The sequence below is a fragment of the Sus scrofa genome, chromosome 1, assembly GCF_054392235.1.
Source record: "Sus scrofa isolate SSC_HxYL_T2T_F1_AM1 chromosome 1, Sscrofa_HxYL_maternal_Yorkshire_Landrace_v2.0, whole genome shotgun sequence".
Taxonomy (NCBI): Eukaryota; Metazoa; Chordata; class Mammalia; order Artiodactyla; family Suidae; genus Sus; species Sus scrofa.
In genome coordinates, this window is record NC_139383.1 from 282,593,063 (window position 1) to 282,611,498 (window position 18,436).

The 18,436-nt window shown below is 55.2% G+C and overlaps 2 protein-coding genes across 3 annotated transcripts; one reads left to right on the forward strand and one right to left on the reverse strand.

The window, feature by feature from the left end:
• The first annotated feature begins 1,081 nt into the window (after positions 1–1,081).
• ENDOG (endonuclease G) lies at positions 1,082–4,787 on the forward strand. The gene is made up of 3 exons (XM_003122208.5): positions 1,082–1,642; positions 2,819–2,928; positions 4,435–4,787. Exons 1-3 carry the CDS (start codon positions 1,136–1,138, stop codon positions 4,715–4,717), a joined length of 900 nt encoding a protein of 299 aa, XP_003122256.1. The 5' UTR covers positions 1,082–1,135; the 3' UTR covers positions 4,718–4,787.
• Positions 4,166–14,080, reverse strand: SPOUT1 (SPOUT domain containing methyltransferase 1). 2 transcript variants are annotated; one of them, XM_003122207.5, is made up of 12 exons: positions 14,031–14,080; positions 13,370–13,415; positions 13,011–13,139; positions 10,336–10,495; positions 10,025–10,114; positions 9,863–9,912; positions 9,521–9,651; positions 7,041–7,113; positions 6,840–6,938; positions 6,282–6,384; positions 5,969–6,116; positions 4,166–4,941 (listed from the first exon to the last, which is right to left on the reverse strand). In XM_003122207.5, the coding sequence occupies exons 1-12, from the start codon at positions 14,064–14,066 to the stop codon at positions 4,873–4,875; spliced, it is 1,134 nt and encodes a 377-aa protein (XP_003122255.1). In that variant the 5' UTR covers positions 14,067–14,080; the 3' UTR covers positions 4,166–4,872. The 2 variants fall into 2 exon arrangements, with proteins under 2 accessions (XP_003122255.1, XP_005660554.1); XM_005660497.4 differs by lacking the exon at positions 4,166–4,941 and having other exon boundaries at positions 5,637–6,116.
• Between the last annotated feature and the right edge of the window lie 4,356 nt (positions 14,081–18,436).

Consider the following 18,436-nt stretch of genomic DNA (forward strand, 5'->3'; position numbering starts at 1 on the left):
TTTTAAAATATTTTAATGCACTATATACTATTTTAATATGCTAAAAATGTCTGAAACCAGTTCCTATGTCTGACTATTTTGCTTATTCCCCAGCCTCTATTATGAGTAGTACTGTGGGGAGTGTTCATGTTTGAAATCATTGCATTCGAGGTTTATTCCCCCAGCTCAGTCCTCTAAGTGAGTTAGAAGGTATGAACCTTTTTACGGTTTTCATGCAGACTGCCAAGCTGCCTTCCGGAATCCAGCCAGCAGTTTGTAATACCACCTGCATGCATCGCGGTCCTCACGCTGGGTGTTAAAATCTTTGCTGGAGTTCCCGTCGTGGCGCAGCGGTTAACGAATCCGACTAGGAACCATGAGGTTGCGGGTTCGATCCCTGCCCCTGCTCAGTGGGTTAACGATCCGGCGTTGCCGTGAGCTGTGGTGTAGGTTGCAGACGCGGCTCGGATCCCGCGTTGCTGTGGCTCCGGCGTAGGCCAGCGGCTACAGCTCCGATTAGACCCCTAGCCTGGGAACGTCCATATGCCAAGGAAGTGGCCCAAGAAAAATAGCAAAAAGACAAAAAAAAAAAAAAAAAAAAAAAATCTTTGCTAATCTCCTAGAAATTTTTTGCCTTATCTTACGATGTAATGGTTAGGAGCATAGACTCCAGTGTCGTTCAGACCTGGAGTCTTGTCCTTGTTCTCCCTCGGCGCTCTTGATTAAATCGAGTCATAATACAGGCAGTGTAGACTAGTGCTTGACAGGTCTCTGGAGCTCTTGAAGTAGGACCTCGGCACTGACGCAGAAGAGGTGGGGCGGGGCGGAGCCAGCCCTGGAGCGGCCAGTCACGAGTCGAAGCGGCGATGCCACGCCCTCTCAGGGCTCCCTCTTAAAAGGGCAAAAGGCACGGGGAGGTCCCGTAGGGCCGCTCCAGACCCCCACTGTTGGAGTCCTTTGCACTTTGGGGCGGGCTTTGAGTGGGCGGGGCCTACGTTCCGCCGTCCAGTGCCTCCACCCGGCGCAGTCCCCGCGGTGGGCCCCGAAGGCCTGCGCGGCTCCTTTAAGAACTCGCGGGTCTGACGCCGGAGGTCGCGGCGTTCTTTCGGAGCTGCGGGCCGAGTGCCCTCCACAGCTCAGGCCAGAATCCACGGCCATGAAGTTACTGCGGGCGGGTTTAACCCTAGCGCTGGGCGCCGGGCTGGGTGCAGCCGCCGAGGGCTGGCGGCGGCAGCGGTGGGACGCACGGGAGGCGCCCGGTTTGCTAAGCCGGCTCCCCGTGCTGCCCGTGGCGGCGGCGGCCGGGCTTCCCGCCGTGCCCGGGGCCCCGGCGGGCGGCGGGCCCGGCGAGCTCGCCAAGTACGGGCTGCCTGGGGTAGCGCAGCTGAAGAGCCGCGAGTCTTATGTGCTGTGTTACGACCCGCGCACCCGCGGCGCCGTGTGGGTGGTCGAGCAGCTGCGGCCCGAGCGGCTCCGAGGCGACGGCGACCGCCGCTCTTGTGACTTCCATGAGGACGACTCAGTGCATGCGTACCACCGCGCCACCAACGCCGACTACCGCGGCAGCGGCTTCGACCGCGGCCACCTCGCCGCCGCCGCCAACCACCGCTGGAGCCAGAGGGCCATGGACGACACCTTCTACCTAAGCAACGTCGCGCCCCAGGTAGCGCCTGGGCCCCTCGCCCCTGCGGCGGAAGGCGAGGCCACCCACTGCGCGCCTTCGAGCCTCAGGCTCTCTGCAAAGCGGGAAAGCTGCCGAGGGTGCGCCTAGGTCAGGCGCCTGGCGAGTCACACCGCGCCGCAGGCGGGAGGGACCGAGGGATGGGGCGCTGAGCATCCACTCTGCACTCTGATCTTAACCCCCGGGGGCCTCCCAGATCTTCAGTTTCCTTGTCTGTAAAATGGGGATAAAACGGTTACTCACCTACCCCTTGCAGTAGCGCTGAGGAACTGAAAACACCATTCAGGTACAGAAAAGTACTGAGCACGCTTCCTGGCCCATGGCAAGCGGTCAGTACCAGCTATCATGAGGAAAGCGAGTCTCAGACACCGAGTGACCGGCCCAGTGTCACATGAGGGAGGAGACCCAGGCAGTCTGTCTAGAGGAACCTGAGCTTTCATCCATTGTCCTATCTGCCTTCCTTCCAGGAGTGACAGCAAAGATCCCTGCAGGCACTGGGTGTTCGTAACAGTCACTGTGCACCCTGGACTAGCTGCCCACCTCTAGCCGTGTTCCCATCCTGGCCTGACACGCATGTGAGGACGGATGTCAGGCTCTGATGAAGCTGTAGGGTCAGCTGTAGCCTCTGACCTGACTTGTGACCTCTCAGGAGCACTGTGCCCTCCCGGTTTGATTAGACACTGTCTGAGGACCAGAGGGTTCAGGTTCTGGAGCAGACTCATGACCTTCCCGGCTGGGCTCTGCCTGTGGATCAGTTGAGGGAAAAGGCAAGGAGAGGTGCCCAGAGAGCTGGTCTTCCCATGAGGCCCTGGGGGCGGGGCCGGCCTATTTCTGGAAGATCTGCCCCTTTCCTTCATATGGCTCTTTGGAGCCAAGAGACATTTGTGAGTCCTGGGATGCTTGTTCGGCCCTTCTAGATGGGGTTATGCTGGCAACCCCTCGAGCTCTACCTGGGCTCCACCCTCATGACCATGTGGCCCAGGTGTCTTTCCATCCATGAATCTGTTTCCTCTGCTTGTCCTCACCTCTCCCCTGCCCCCCCCCACCCTGGAATCTTCTGGCTTGGTGCCAATGCCCCACCCTCAGGGCCTGGAGCAGCCCTCTGACAGCCTTGCAAGTGTCCCGGCCAGTCTCACTGAGGCCCACCTCTCCTGCCAGGTGCCACACCTCAACCAGAATGCCTGGAACAACCTGGAAAAGTACAGCCGCAGCCTGACCCGCACCTATCAAAATGTCTATGTCTGCACAGGGCCGCTCTTCCTGCCCAGGTAAGGTTAGACCTGGGGACACCAGCACTGCCCACTCATCCCTTCCTGATGCCCCCAGGCTTTTTATCCACACCACCAGGTCTCGTGGAGTTCCCGCTGTGGCACAGTGAGTTAGGACTGACTGCAGTGGCTTGGGTTGCTGTGGAGGCACAGGTTCAATCCCCAGCCCAGTGCAGGGGGTTAAAGGATCTGTGTTGGGAGTTCCCATTGTCACTCAGCAGGTTCCAAACCGACTAGTATCCATGAAGATGTGGGTTCAATTCCTGGCCTCACTCAGTGGGTTAAGGATCTGGTGTGGCTGTGGCATAGGCCGGCAGCTACAGCTACAAGTTGACCCCTAGCCTGGGAACCTCCATAGGCTGCAGGTGCAGCCCTAAAGAAATCATTTGGCTTCTCAGCATGTCTGCCCCTCCCTGCCTCAGGCCCTCCCAGTTGTACTCCAAGGTCGGAGGCCAAACCCACCTACCCACCTAGACCCCGTGTCCTCTGCCCCTGGGCACCAGGCCCCAAATCTGCCCCTGCTCCTTTCTGGGTCTTCAGTGGTCCCATCCACTCAACTGTGTCCTGCCCAGACTGAAACCCTTGCGAGAGGCGCTCACCTTCACTCTCCTCTGCTTGGAGCAACCCCCCCCCCGCCCCTCGCTTCCCCTGGAGCCCGGCTTTGAACTCCATGTCCCTAACCCTTGTCCCCCCACAGCCCAGCCTCCCCCAGGTAGAAGGGACCAAGCTCCTCTGGGCTCGCTCGGTGACTTTTCTGGCCTGCTGAGGGCTTGGGACCAGTGAGGCGAGAGGTTGTGGCCAAGCAGCTGGCTGTGCCTGGGATGGACTCTGGGCCCTGCCACCTGGTCTCTGGGTGCCCTGGACAGGTGACCTCCACCTTCTCTCCTGTAAGATGGGGATAATGCCTGCTACCTACATAGCAGGTGTTTAAGGGACAAAGTGGGTGTCACCCACTTTAAGGGAGGGAGGATGCCACCTCAGGAAGGCTCACCGTGGGCTTGCTGAGGCGGTGGCTGGGGCACAGATCCTCTTTAATGAGCCAGGGCCTCCCCTGGTCCATGGTCATGGAGCAGACTCTGGGGAGGGTCAGCCTGAAGTTGCCCATCCCACATTCCGGGCACCTGTCATGCCCCAGGCCTCTGCTGGTGCCAGGGATTCAGCCGTCACAGCTCTGCTCCCTTGGCGCTCACTCGCCACCAGAAGAGACGGTCAATCATCAGGTGTCCACACGGATGAATGTGGATGTTTCTTTCTGCAGTGTTTATTGTCACCACACACTCTGGCTGACCCAGTGCTGGGTGTGAGGGAAGCAGGAGAAGAAGCACGTCTACCCAGCAGGAAGCACCCAGCCTCCTGGGGGAGCCAAGCCCGGGGCCAAGAAGCCTCACTCTGTAGGGGCGGTCCTGCAGGTCCAGTCAGGGAAGGCTTCCTGGAGGTGGAGGCCCTTGGTCAGACCAAGCTCCCTGGGAGCGCTGAAAGGCCATGTATGTCTGGGTCTGCCCACAGGACAGAGGCTGACGGGAAGTCCTATGTGAAGTACCAGGTCATTGGCAAGAACCACGTGGCGGTGCCCACCCACTTCTTCAAGGTGCTGATCCTGGAGGCAGCAGGCGGGCAGATCGAACTCCGCTCCTATGTGATGCCCAACGCGCCCGTGGATGAGGCCATCCCGCTGGAGCGCTTCCTGGTGCCCATCGAGAGCATCGAGCGGGCCTCGGGGCTGCTCTTTGTGCCGAATATCCTGGCCCGGACGAGCAGCCTTAAGGCCATCACTGCCGGCAGCAAATAAGGGCCGCCCCAGCCAGACTGTGGGGTCCTGGGGACCAGGTTGAATGAAAGGTATTTATTTTTGGAGACAAGTCTTAGCTGTGTCTGTTCCGGGTGACCTGTGGGACCCTCTGGCTCCACTGCTGCTCCCTGGCCATCCTGGGCCCGACAGAACCTTCAGCTGGGCCGGGCACCTGCCTGGGTGAGGCCAGGCTGCAGGGCGGCCAGGGAGATGAGGATGGCTTCCTGGAAGAGAAGTGCAGCAACAGGCTGGCGCCTGGGAGGCTCCCGGGTGTCCCGGCTCCCAGGCCCCAGCCCCTTGGGGCGTGGGGCCCTCAGTGGGGCCTGGCTTTGTCTGGCAGATCTGTTGCTGGCCACTGCAGGCCCTGCCAGGAAAGGGCCTCACCTCTCTGCTCCTCAGTCTCCTCATCTGTAAAATGGGGCTGATCATCACAATACCTTCCCCCCTGGGGTCTGGAGACGGGGGAGGCAACGGGCAGGAGGACCCTCTGTGTAGCTGTCAAGGGGGGGAGCAGGGCTTCCTGCTGGGGGGCTGTGGCTGACAAGCTCAGGGCACCTGGCCCAGCAGGGCTCTTGGGGACAAGTAGACGGAGGCTGTCTCCCTGATGAGTCTCCAACCTTTGAGCCCAGTGGAAGCCAGGGCACCTTGCCCTAGTAGGTGCCACAAGCACAGCATTCTGTGCTGTCCTCAGAAGTTGGGGCCCAGGTTGAAGGCTCTCAGAGCTGGTCCCCTCTTGTCCCCATTGCGACAGAGGTGCCAGTGAGGGTCTGTGAGGAGGGCTGCCCTGGAGGTGGAACACTAAGGAGACAGCCGAGGAAACGAGCCTGGAGCGGGGCTGGGCGGGGTCTCCGGGGTCAGCCAGCCTGGGAGCAGCTGGATGGGTAGCAGCGCCCAGGATTCTTGACTCCTAGCTCACTTGTTTTTTTTTTTTTTTTCCGGCTGCACCCATGGCTTGCAGAAGTTCCCAAGCCAGGGATGGAACCCATGCCACAGTAGCAACCAGAGCCACAAAAATGACAACACCAAGTTCTTAACCCGCTAAGCCACCAGGGAACTCCCTGCTGCAGTTCTGCTGTGGTGAGAGGCCCCGTGGGTGAGACCACTCCCAAGAAGGCTGGCTCAGGGCGGCCGTGGGTGGGGTGGGGACAAGGAGAGTGGTGCAACCCCCCCATGGACAGAACCCGAGGCTCCGGCCCCTTGCTGGTGGCTGAACAGGCTGGGCCTGGAGGCCAGGGAGGCAGGAGGGCTCACCTCTGTGCGGATGGTGCGGCTGCCCTGGCTGGGGCAGGTGTTGACATACAGGTCGAACAGGACACTGGGTTCAGCCACCTCCAGGTTGGGGTCAGCGTCCACTGCCGCTTCCAGCCCCTGGAGGCCCCCAAACACCACGAGAGCGTGCCTGGCACCCACAGGAGGCAGATCAGTGACCGCCCACCAAGGCCCACTGAATGCAGCCCCCCAGAGCGCTCAGGCCCCCCATACGCACCAGGGGCCCAGACTGTATGGCTTGGCCCCCACCTGTCTGGTCCCCCTGCTCCATTCCTCTTCCCCTGGCTGGACCCACCTGAAGTTGGGAAGCTGGGCGGAGGCCACATCCGAGCCTCGCTCTGATGTCCCAATGGTCAGGTCATAGCCGTCCTGGAAGGGGGCCTCAGCAAACACAGCACCTGCAGGGAGGCCAGCTCACTGGGGGCCTCGTTCCCCACAAGCCGCTTGGCTGTGTGTACTGGGGTGGGGGGGATGCCGAGGGGAGGGGAGATAAGCGAGCCACACCCAGGCCCAGACCCTTCACTCCTGGGAAGCCAGGGATTAAGCAGGCAGAGACCAAGCCTGGGCTGGCCTGGGACAACAGAGCAGTAGACATTTAACTTGTCTGGTCCTTTGGTCCCCATTCCCAGCCCCATGGCAGACACTATTAAAGATGCTTCTCAGACGTCCCTCAAAGCATGCCAGGCAGTGCACTCAGGGAGACCAGGGACCAGAGAAGGAATGGCACTTGTCCAAGGACACACAGCACGACAGTAGGATTAGGACTCTGGGCTGACTTCTGGGGCAAGCAAGGCTGTCTGTGGCCTCACAGCCAGAGAGGATGTATATGCATAGGAGGAAGCTCAATCCTTACTGAGGCAGGAGGCCAGGCGGACGGTGTAGCCCCAGTAGAGACCAGCTTTGGTGCGGGGGTCCTGCGACGACACAACTTTTCCACGGTAGGTCTTGCTCTCTGGGGGGGAAAGCAGAGAGGCTCTGAAGACAGGACAAGGAGACAGGGAAGGAGGAGGCTCCCAGTTTGCAGGCTGGCTGGCCCGGGGACACGTTCAGATACCTGGAAGCTGCTTCTGGTTCAGCCACACTGTCACCCGAAGTCCAGGCTCCAAGTTCTTGTCGATTTTCACTTCCTGGGGAGAAGCCAGAAGAAATTGGTGCTGTTCCCTGCAGGACAGCAGTGGTCGCTGCTCCCCAGATATGGGGGCACTGAAGGGGGTCCAGGTCAACCTTCACGCCCTACTCCCTGGCCCCTGGGCCAGACTTGCTCACAAGAGACCATTCTTATTCTATTTTTTTTTTTTTTTTTTTTTTGCTCTTTAGGGCCCCACTCGAAGCACATGGAGGTTCCCAGGCATCTAATCAGAGCTACAGCTGCCGGCCTACACCACAACCACAGCAACGCGGGATCCAAGCCACGTCTGCAACCTACACCACAGCTCACGGCAATGCCGGATCCTTAACCCACTGTGCGAGGCCAGGGATCGAACCCACAACCTCATGGTTCCTAGTTGGATTTGTTTCCACTGTGCCATGACGGGAACTCCCATTCTTATTCTTTTTTTGGATGCTCTGTGGCATGGGGAGTTTCTGGGCCAATGGTCAGATCATTCAAGCTGCAGTTACAACCTATGCTGCAGCTGTGGCAACACCTGATCCTTTAACTCACGGTGCTGGGCTGGGGATCGAACCTGTGCGCTAGTGCTCCGATCTTGTTATGCCACAGCCAGAATCCACAAGAGACCATTTTTGCAAAAGGAATACCCCCAAGATATTAGTCAAAATGAACGGCCCAGGGAGTTCCCTGGTGGCATAGTGGGTTAAGGATCTGGTGTTGTCACTGCAGTAGCTCAGGTGGCTGCTCTGGCATGGGTTCTATCCCTGGCCTGGGGACTTCACATGCTATAGGCTCGGTCAAAATAATAGTAATAATTTAACAATAAAAAAATGACTGGTCCAGGCCTGGCACAGAGTAGGAGATATTTCATACATGGATGAAATCCTAGTTTCCTACATTTTGGTGGCTGTGCCATTTACTAGCTTTAGGAGTCTGAGCCGTCACTGAACCCCTCTGAGACTTAGTTTCCTAATCTGTCAAACAGAAGACTTCCCATAAACAATAGCTATCATTACAGTGCACGGGACCTGGCGTGAAATACATGCTGCATACATGGGGCCGTGATGGACCACTGCTGTTTGCGTTTTGTCCCCATTTTGCATTCAGGACGGGGCACGTTCTTTCCCTTTGGAGGGTTACTCATGCGTTCCCCCTTTTATCTGGGTCCAGATTATCCTGGTCTGCGTTTATATCAAGTCTGTTCTTTTGGAGGAGGCGGGGGGACCAGCACACGTTTAAATGTTTCTGCCTCTGACTCTAGGAGACTTGAGATTAAATAGGTGGCAAATGAATGCTCCAGTTCCCAGCTCGGCATCATGATGAAGCAGCCCCAGAGGGTTTTTTTTTTTTTTTGGTCTTCTTGCTATTTCTTGGGCCGCTCCCGCAGCATATGGAGGTTCCCAGGCTAGGGGTCAAATCGGAGCTGTAGTCTCCGGCCTACGCCAGAGCCACAGCAACACGGGATCCGAGCCGCGTCTGCGACCTACACCACAGCTCACGGCAACGCCGGATCATTAACCCACTGAGCAAGGGCAGGGACCGAACCCGCAACCTCATGGTTCCTTGTTGGATTCGTTAACCACTGAGCCACGACGGGAACTCCACCAGAGGGGTTTTGAACTTGATTTTGCAGGGAGTTGTTTGAGTTTTGTTTTTCGCATAAGGACTATCTTCTGGGGATAACACTTTTTTTTTTTTTTTTTGTCTTTTTGCCATTTCTTGGGCCGCTTGCACGGCATATGGAGGTTCCCAGGCTAGGAATTGAATCAGAGCTGCAGCTGCCAGCCTATGCCACAGCCACAGCAACACGGGGATCTGAGCCACATCTGCAACCGACACCACAGCTCACGGCAATGCCGGATCCCTAACCCACTGAGCAAGACCAGGGATCGAACCCGCAACTTCATGGTTCCTTGTTGGATTTGTTAACCACTGAGCCACAACGGGAACTCCAGGGGGGATAACACTTTTTAAAAGCAGTCAATTTCGGAGTTCCCGTTGTGGCTCAGTGGTTAACGAACCTGACTAGTATCCATGAGGACATGGGTTCAATCCCTGGCCATGTTCAGTGGGTTAAGGATCCGGCGTTGCCATGAGCTGTGGTGTAGGTCACAGATGCGGCTCGGATCCCGTGTTGCTGTGGCTATGATGTAGACCAGCGGCTTCAGCTCTGATTGGACTCCTAGCCTGGGAACTTCCGTATGCTATGGGTATGGCCCTAAAAAGACACGCACACACACAAAAACCCAAAGAGTAAATTTCACTCCTGGCTCTATTCATTGAGCTCCATCTTGGCACTTCTCTGGCCCAAATCTGCATCACTGAGGGACCGGCAGGCAGAGACGCCTGAGTCCAGGGCTCCCCACCCACTGTAGCCAGGGCGTGTCTGGGAAGTAGGTCTCGACCCATGCTCCGGTTCCTACCTTCTTCATGCCACAGTTGACAAAGGAGCCCTGGCCCGGCCGTGTGGGCCGGTCCACCACGACACCCTCTCGGAACTCGGAGTCCTCGTCCTGACGCATGTGGTGAGGGCTGTCCAAGGGGTTCAGGAGCCCTGTGTTTGAGGAGGAGCCGGGAGGCGTCTGGGAGGTGCAAAGGCACATGGGAAGGCCTGGTCCAAGTTCCAGCTCTGCCCACAGACCTGCTTGGCACCAGGCACAGCCTCATCCTGCCTGGGCCTGCTTTCCCAGCTGTCCCATGATTTCTCAGGGTCTAGGGGATGACCCCTGAGAAATGGGGGTCACCCCCCCACCCCCCAGACTTACCTGCAAACTGTAGATCCTGATGCTTGGGGAAGAATGCCTTTCTTAGGTACCTAGGAGAGGACGCAGATCTCAGGAAGTTCCCAGGGAGGCCACCTCCCATCTGCCCTGCCCCTCGGCCGCCCCTCCCTCGTGCTCTGGGAAGTCTGTGCTCCATCCTCTTACTGTGGACACTCCAGGTACTGCAGGATCCGGGCCAGCTGCACGCATGCCTGCCCCTTCTTGCCAACTCCCCTGAACTCCCCCTCCACAGTCCTGGAGAGAGAGCATGAGACAGGGCTCAAGCCGGGGTTCCCTTCAAGGTCTCCTCCCTCCCGCCTGACCTCTGCAGTGACCATGGCCAGGGGGGACGGTGGGGCCACCGCAGACAGGAGTCTCAGCCCGGGCAAGTAGGCAGGGAGAAGGGTGAAGCCCAGCCAACCCGGCGGCCCATCCCTTTTCTCTGAGCCCTGCTGCCCTCCTGGACGGCCCCTCACTTGGCATCTTGGCCCTCTTCATCGAACACCACGATCTCATCCACACAGAAGATGGCACAGGCTCTGGCAATCTGGCCAGCCAGGTAGGTGCGAAGCTCGGGCGACTGGGCGTTGTCCAGGATGGAGCCCGGCAAGGCCACGCTCAGGGTGTAGTGCCGCCCTGCGCAGGAGAGGGGCGGTCAAGGTCAGCCGGATGGGCCGGGACCATCTCTCCCCTCTCTCCCATCCCAGCCTCTAATCCCAGGGCCCAGAGTTAGAGGAATGTTCCCACCCGGAGGAATTCTGAGATGAGCACAAAGATTCAACTCCTTCTCCGGTCCTCAGTCTCCCCAGGAAGAAACTGGACGCGGTGATCTCCAGGGCTCCCATGAGCAGGGCATCCCACGGGGCGGGTGGGGGTGGGGGTGAGGCTCAGAGGTACTGACCTAGTCACAGCCGCGGCCCCTGAGTGCTTCAGTTCTCCAGGCATTAAAAAGGGCTAATGATGAGAGTGCCTTTTATTTTATTTATTTTATTTTTTTGGTCTTTTTGCCTTTTCTAGGGCCGCTCCCGTGGCATATGGAGGTTCCCAGGCTAGGGGTTGAATCGGAGCTGCAGCCGCCAGCCTACACCAGGGGCACAGCAATGCCAGATCTGAGCCATGTCCGCGACCTACACCACAGCTCACGGCAACGCCAGATCCTTAACCCACTGAGCGAGGCCAGGGATCGAACCTGCAACCTCATGGTTCCTAGTCAGATTCGTTAACCACTGAGCCACAACGGGAACTCCGAGAGTGCCTTTTATGTATGCACATTTAACCAGTAGCCCTAGGAAGTAGGTGGTACCTTGATCCCCACTGAGAGGTGGGGAATCTGCAGCCCAGAGAGGTCAAATACCTGCCCGCAAAAGGCAGGACTGGCTTCAGAGCAACCACCACGCTTTTCCTCCCAGAAGGGTCCAAAGGGAGCCTGCATGTGATAACACCCATAAAGGGCTTCCCAGTGTCTGAGACAGCTGACAAGCTCCGTCTCTGTCCCCACGGTCACCATCATCACTGGTAACCACATGACCCACTAGACCCTTGGGTCTGGTGAAGGAAAAAAAGATACGACTTGTTAAGGTAGATCCAGACGCACAGACACGGAAGGACCGCCAGCACAGAGTGAAGTGGGATGAGGAAGACCAGGTCCAAGTGTGCTGTCGTGGAAACAAATCTGATGAGCATCCACGAGGACGCAGGTTTGATCTCTGGCCTCGCTCAGCGGGCTAAGGATCTGGCATTGCTGTGAGCTGTGCTGTAGGTTGCAGACACACCTCGGCTCTGGCATGGCTGTGGCTGTGGTGTAGGCCGGCAGCTACAACTCCGATTCGACCCCTAGCCTGGGAACCTCCATATGCCACGGGTGCAGCCCCAAAAAGACCAAAAAAAAAAAAGAAAAACAAAAAGAAAAAGAAAAACCAGGTCCACAAGTGCATGGATAAAGCAGTCGCATTCTTAAAAAACTGTCTCTCCCTCTCTCCATGTGTGTAAGTGGGTGATAACATAACAACTGGAGAAATTTTTACTCCAATGTTTACTAGGATTTTTCCTTTTTTTATAGTTTTCTGTATTATTTGGAGAGTTTTGTTTTGAACTTTTTTTTTTTTTTGTCTTTTCTAGGGCCACACCCACGGGATACGGAAGTTCCCAGGGGTCTAATCAGAGCTGTAGCTGCTGGCCTATACCATAGTCACAGCAATGCCAGACCCAAGCCATGTCTGCAACCTACTGTGACCTCACGGCAAGGCTGGATCCTTAACCCACTGAGCAAGGCCAGGGATCAAACCTGAAACTTCATGGTTCCTAGTCGGATTCGTTAACCACCGAGTCACGATGGGAACTCCAAGCATGTATTATTTAATGAGAAAGAAGGGATGCATTCTTATTATGAAGTTGCAATAATAACATGAAAAATGAAACTAAAGCACAAAGAAAGCGTTCAATAAAAAAGTAAAAAAGAGGGAGTTCCCACTGTGGCACAGTGGGTTAAGAATCCGACTGCAGCATCTCAGGTCACTGTGGAGGCCCAGGTTCGATCCCTGGCTGACACAGTGGGTTAAAGCATCTGGTACTGCCACACCTGTGGCATAGGTTGCAGCTGTGGCTTGGATTCAATACCTTGTCCAGGGACTTCCATATGCCACACGTGCGGCCATTAAAAAAAAAAAAGGGAGTTCCCATCGTGGTGCTGGAACAAATCTGACTAGGAACCATGAGGTTGTGGGTTTGATCCCTGGCCTCAGTCAGTGGGTTAAGGATCTGGCCTTGCCACGAGCTGTAGCATAGGTCACAGACGCGGCTCGGATCTGGCATTGCTGTGGCTGTGGTGTAGGCCGGCAGCTACAGCTCAGATTAGACCCCTAGCCTAGGAAGCTCCATATGCCATGGGTGTGGCCCTAAAAAGACAAAAAAAAAAAAAGTAAAAAATAACTATTACTACAATGATGAGGTGCTGGAGACATAAAGTTATGATATCTATGCTTACCCTCCAAAGGATTGAAATCTCTCTAAGTAGGAAGTTAGGACTCAGTTTTCCAGGTCTCTCCCATTCTCTGAGCCTGTCTCCATCAGGACAGATGTCTGGACCCATTGGCCTTTCAGGACCCTTGCAGCTAGGACATTCTCTGCCCTGCCCAGGACCCAGCCTGCTCACCCCGATCCTCCCTCTGGGCAGCTGCCTCCTCCTCCTCCTGCTGGCGCTTTGCCTGTTCCTCCTGGGCTCTCTGCCGCTCCAGTTTTTTCATCATCTTGAGATCCTTCCACTTCTTTTTCTCCTCTTTTTCTGGATGAGAGAACACCCCGAATGGTAGAAGTGAGAGGGACTTGGACTAGTCCAGGAGATGGTGCTCACGCACTAGGGTTGGCCTGGGTGCTCTCCTGCTGCTGAGAGAGCAGCCAGAAGAGCCTCCCAGGGCTTCTGGCCCTTTCCTCCCCTTTGGGGTACTGTGGGACCTAGAGGTGAGCACAGACACTCAGCTATCCATTGAGCCCACCCGCCAGTCCCTTACTTACTCTGTTGCTTCCATTTTCGCCACTCGACCCTTTGGCCATGTTCACCCTGGAGAAGAAGCAGGAGGAGTTTTGGGTGTGAGGCTGAATGCTCACACCTGGGGGGGGGGTCCCATTTGCTGCTCCACACCTGTCCCTTTTTTCTAAGTGGGGATGGTAAGGAAACAAAGAGCTCTCCAACACACACACACACACTGTTCCCGGGGTCAGGAGGGCTGGGGGCCTGCTGTACCCCTAGAATCTGAGACTAGACCCACACATACTAAGCATGCAAGAAGTTGAATGAGATCCCATTGGAGAGAACAAGAAACAGGCTCTGGAAGACAGGACCTGCCCACTGTCACCCCGGGAGTCTGAAAAGATACGCCACGAAAGGGCTCCGGATTGCCGCAGGGTCCCGTCACCTGAATCTGTACCCCGGCCTGAGTAGGAGCTCCGGCAGTGGGTTACCGACATTGTCCCGGGTCTGACTCAAACCCCGCTCGCGCCTCTGGTTCTCACCCGGACAGGGCGCAGGCCACGAGCATGCGGCACATCGGGGATTCCCGTCCCGGATTAGCGAGAAGCAGGGAGCTAGAAGCACGGCCCGGCCCCGCCACCGGCCCCCACGCGGCATTTTCTCTTGCGCCCACCCTGCCCCGGGGTCCCACATCCCTCCACCTACCGGGCCGCACGGCCGTTTTCTAGCGCGCTCCGCCATGTTCGGCGCACACCATCGGCCACGCCTCGCCAATCAGACTCACCCCTTCCGGCAACGCCTCCTCCAAACCGTCCAATCGGAGAGCCAATGGCGCGACGGGGCGTGGCCCAGGCGCAGGTCCTTAAGAACGCCCGGGCCGGGGTGGGGGTGGGCGTGGGCTCCCCGGATAGGGTGGGCTCCTGGAATGGGCCCCGGGAATGGCCCGGGCTCATTGCCCGACAAGGTGTCCAAAGGAGGGCAGTATCCGACGCGCTCCAGAATCGTTGGACGATTGTGGATGAGAGTTGTCCCCGGCCAGGACAAGCGCGAAATTCAAACCTCAGCTTGGTTTAATGCATTGGGGACCTTAACACCCAGAGCTGATTCAGAGCTGGAAATAATTCTGAGATTCAAAGCTGGAAATAATTTAATCCACTTATTTTACAGATTTGTTCATTTAATCTCTCTCTCTTTCTTTTAATTAACAGACTGTATATTTTTAAGGGCCACATCTGCAGCATATGGACGTTCCAGGCTAGGGATCCAATCAAAGCTGCAGCTGCCAGCCTACACCACAGCCACACCCGGATCGCAGCCAGGTCACTGCAGCTCACGTCAACGCTGGATCCTTAACCCACTGAGCAGGGCCAGGAATCCGATCCTCACAGATACTAGTCAGGTTTGTTACCACTGAGCCACACCAGGAACTCTCTCTCTCTCTCTCTCTCTTTTTTTTTTTTTTTTTTTTTTTTTTTTGTCTTTTTGTCTGTTGTTGTTGTTGTTGCTGTTGTTGCTATTTCTTGGGCCGCTCCCGCGGCATATGGAGGTTCCCAGGCTAGGGGTTGAATCGGAGCTGTAGCCACCGGCCTACGCCAGAGCCACAGCAACGCGGGATCCGAGCCGCGTCTGCGACCTACACCACAGCTCACGGCAACGCCGGATCGTTAACCCACTGAGCAAGGGCAGGGACCGAACCCGCAACCTCATGGTTCCTAGTCGGATTCGTTAACCACTGCACCACGACGGGAACTCCTCTCTCTCTTTTTTTATTTTTTTAGGGCCAGAGATTCGGCATATGCAAGATGGAACTTCCCAGGAAAGGGGTTGAATTGGAGCTATAGCTGCCAGCCTACACCACAGCCTCAGCGACACAGGATCTGAGTCATGTCTGGGACATACACCACAGCTCACAGCAACGCTGGATCCCTAACCCACGAGGCCAGGGATCAAACCCTCATCCTCATGGATCCTAGCAGGAATCATTTCTGCTGTGCCACCCCGGGAACTCCAACCGCTCATTTCTTCTTATTGCTGGACATTATTAATTATATGGATATGCCAGTGTGTCTATCTGTTCAGCTTTTGAAGGACATTTGGTTGCTTCCAGTATTTGGCAATTATGAATAAAGCCGCTTTAAACATTCATGTGCATGTTTCTGTGTGGACATGAATTTTCAACTACTTGGGGAAGGAGTTCCTGTCGAAGCACAGCGGAAAAAAATCTGACTAGGAACCGTGAGGTTTCAGGTTCGATCCCTGGCCTTGCTCAGTGGGTTAAGGATCTGGCATTGCCGTGAGCTGTGGTATAGGTCACAGATGAAGCTGGGATCTGGCGTTGCTGTGGCTCTGGCATAGGCTGGCAGCTGTTGCTCCGATTAGACCCCTAGCCTGGGAACTTCCATATGCCTTGGGTACGGCCCTAAAAAAAGAAAGAAAAAAAGTCAACTATTTAGGGAAAGAGCTGGGAGCTGGGTTGCTGGATCCAACATTAAAACTATGTTTAGCTTTATAAGAAATTGCCAAACTGTTTTCCAAAGTGATTATGCCATCTTGCATTCCTACCAGCAATGAATGGAATACATTTATTTATTTATTTATTGGCCACAAAGTTCCTGAGCCTGAGATTAAACCCACAGCACAAGAGTAACCAGAGCCACAGCAGTGACAATGCTGGATACTTAATCTGCTGAGCCACCAGGGAACTCCACCTTTTTGCTATTTTTATTTATTTATTTATTTAGGGCTGCACCTGAGGCATATGGAAGTTCCCAGGCTAGGAGTCCAATCAGAGCGACAGCTGCCGGCCTACACCACAGCCACAGCAAGGATGCCTCCCAGCTGAGTCTGTGACCTACACCACAGCTCATGGCAATGCTGGTTCCTTAACCCACTGAGCAAGATCAGGGATCGAGCCCACGTCCTCATGGATACTAGTCAGGTTTGTTACCGCTGAGCCATGATGGGAACTCTGGAACTCCAGCTTTTTAAATAATTACTTGAGTCAATATTCATTCAACCAACAAATATTTATCAAGCAGAACTCATTTTGAAGCAGGAGCTCTCGGTGCTAACTGCCACAAGGATAAGGAAAAGCACATACAGATATCAAGGTTACAACCTAGTAAAGACTAATTTCTAATATAACATATGTGTTAGCATTACTGAGCTTGTATCTATTTCACCATCACCCCTGCCGTATCTGAATGAAAGGCGAAGTTATTTATGCATCTAAGTTTGCCTGAGTTTACTCAGTCTAAGATCTGGAAACTCTGTAGGGTCCCAAGTTTGAGTTATGGGCAAATACTGGATCGGTTCATAAGACAGTCAAACCTTTCTTTGGTCAGCGCGGTTCTACTCAAGAAATCTATGGGTTTTGGAGTTCCTCTTGTGGCTCAGTGGGTCATAAACTCTACCAGTATCCACGAGGATGTGGGCTCAGGATCCAGCATTTACCGAGCGCTGTGGTGTCGGTGGCAGACGCAGCTCAGATCCTGCGTTGCTGTGGCTGTGGTGTACACAGGCAGCTACAGCTCTGATTTGACTCCTAGCCTGGGAACCTCCATATGCCACGGGAGCAGCTTTAAAAACAAACAAGCACACACACACTATGGGTTTACGCCATGGAGGACTTTCTTATCATCAGGTTACTGGCAGTATGGCAAAGGGCTCCAAGCCTGAGCCTCTGCGGGATTATTCTGCTGCGCAATCTTGACTTCGGAGCAGTGGTAGGAGTACAAAGTCATGATTTAAAAAGGGAGAAAGTCAAGTGTCCTTTGTCCTAAGACCGAATACGTTCCAACAGCAATTCTCTGACACCAAGTGGGTGACCTGCACTTCCATTCAGTTCTGACAAGTTGCCACAGCCTTCCTGTGTTAAGGGCTCAGTCACACAAGACTGTCTCTCACTACAGACGCAGCAAGTGGGATCCGCAGGCCACCCACTCCTCTGCCTGGCTGCCTACAAATCCCAGCATGTCCATGACCGCCCCCTGAGGGTCAATAATTTACTGAGACAGTTTGTAGCACTCAGGAAAGTGCTGCACTTACAATTACAGGGTTTTTTTTTTTTGTTTGGTTTTTTTTTTTGGTCTTTTTTTAGGGTTGCACCCACAGCACCTGGAGGTCCCCAGGCCAGGGGTCCAATAAGAGCTATAGCTGCCAGCCTACGCCAGAGCCACAGCAACTCAGGATCTGAGCCACGTCTGCGACCTATGCCACAGCTTATGGTAATGCCGGATCCTTAACCCACCAAGCGAGGCCAGGGATTGAACCTGCATCCTCATGGATGCTAGTCGGATTCACTTCTGGTGAGCCGTGACGGGAACTCCCCCAGTTACAGTTTTATTACAGAAGATTCAACTCAAGTACAGCCACATGGAAGAGGTACAGAGAGTGAGGGCTTAGGGGAGGGGAGCACAGCTTCCATGTCCTCTCCAGATGCGCCATCCTGCCTAGCAGCTCGCGCATGTGCTCACCAACCCAGAAGCTCCTGGAGCCTCACTGATTCACGGTTGTTTTTTTTGTTTTTTGCTTTTGGCTTTTTAGGGCCGAGCCCACGGCATATGGAAGTTCCCAGGTTAGCAGTCAAGATGGAGCTGCAGCTGCTGGCCTACACCACAGCCACAGCCTCAGCAACGCTGGATCCCCGACCCACTGAAGGAGGGCGGGGATCGAACCTGCATCCTCTTGGATTCAAGTCGAATTTGTTTCTGCTGCACCACAGTGGAACTCCTGATTCAGGAGTTTTAGGTGGGCTTTTATTACATATGCACGATTGATTAAATCATGCCACAGATATGGCCCTAAAAAGCAAAGCAAAAAAAAAAACCAAGAAACAAAAAACCAAGAAATCATTAGCCATGTGACTGATCTCAATCCCTTTCCCCTCCTTGAGGTCGGTCTAGGGGTTGGGGCCAAACGTTCTGACCCTCTAATCATGTGGTCCAAGGGGTTTATTCTGAATAACAAAAGATGCTACCCTCACTCAGGAAATTCCAAGGGCTTTAGGAGCTCTGGGCCAGGAACCGAAGACAAAAATGAAATCTATTTCATCTTATCATATGTTCCCATTGGCTCCTTCAATTACATACATAATATGAGTAAAACCCATG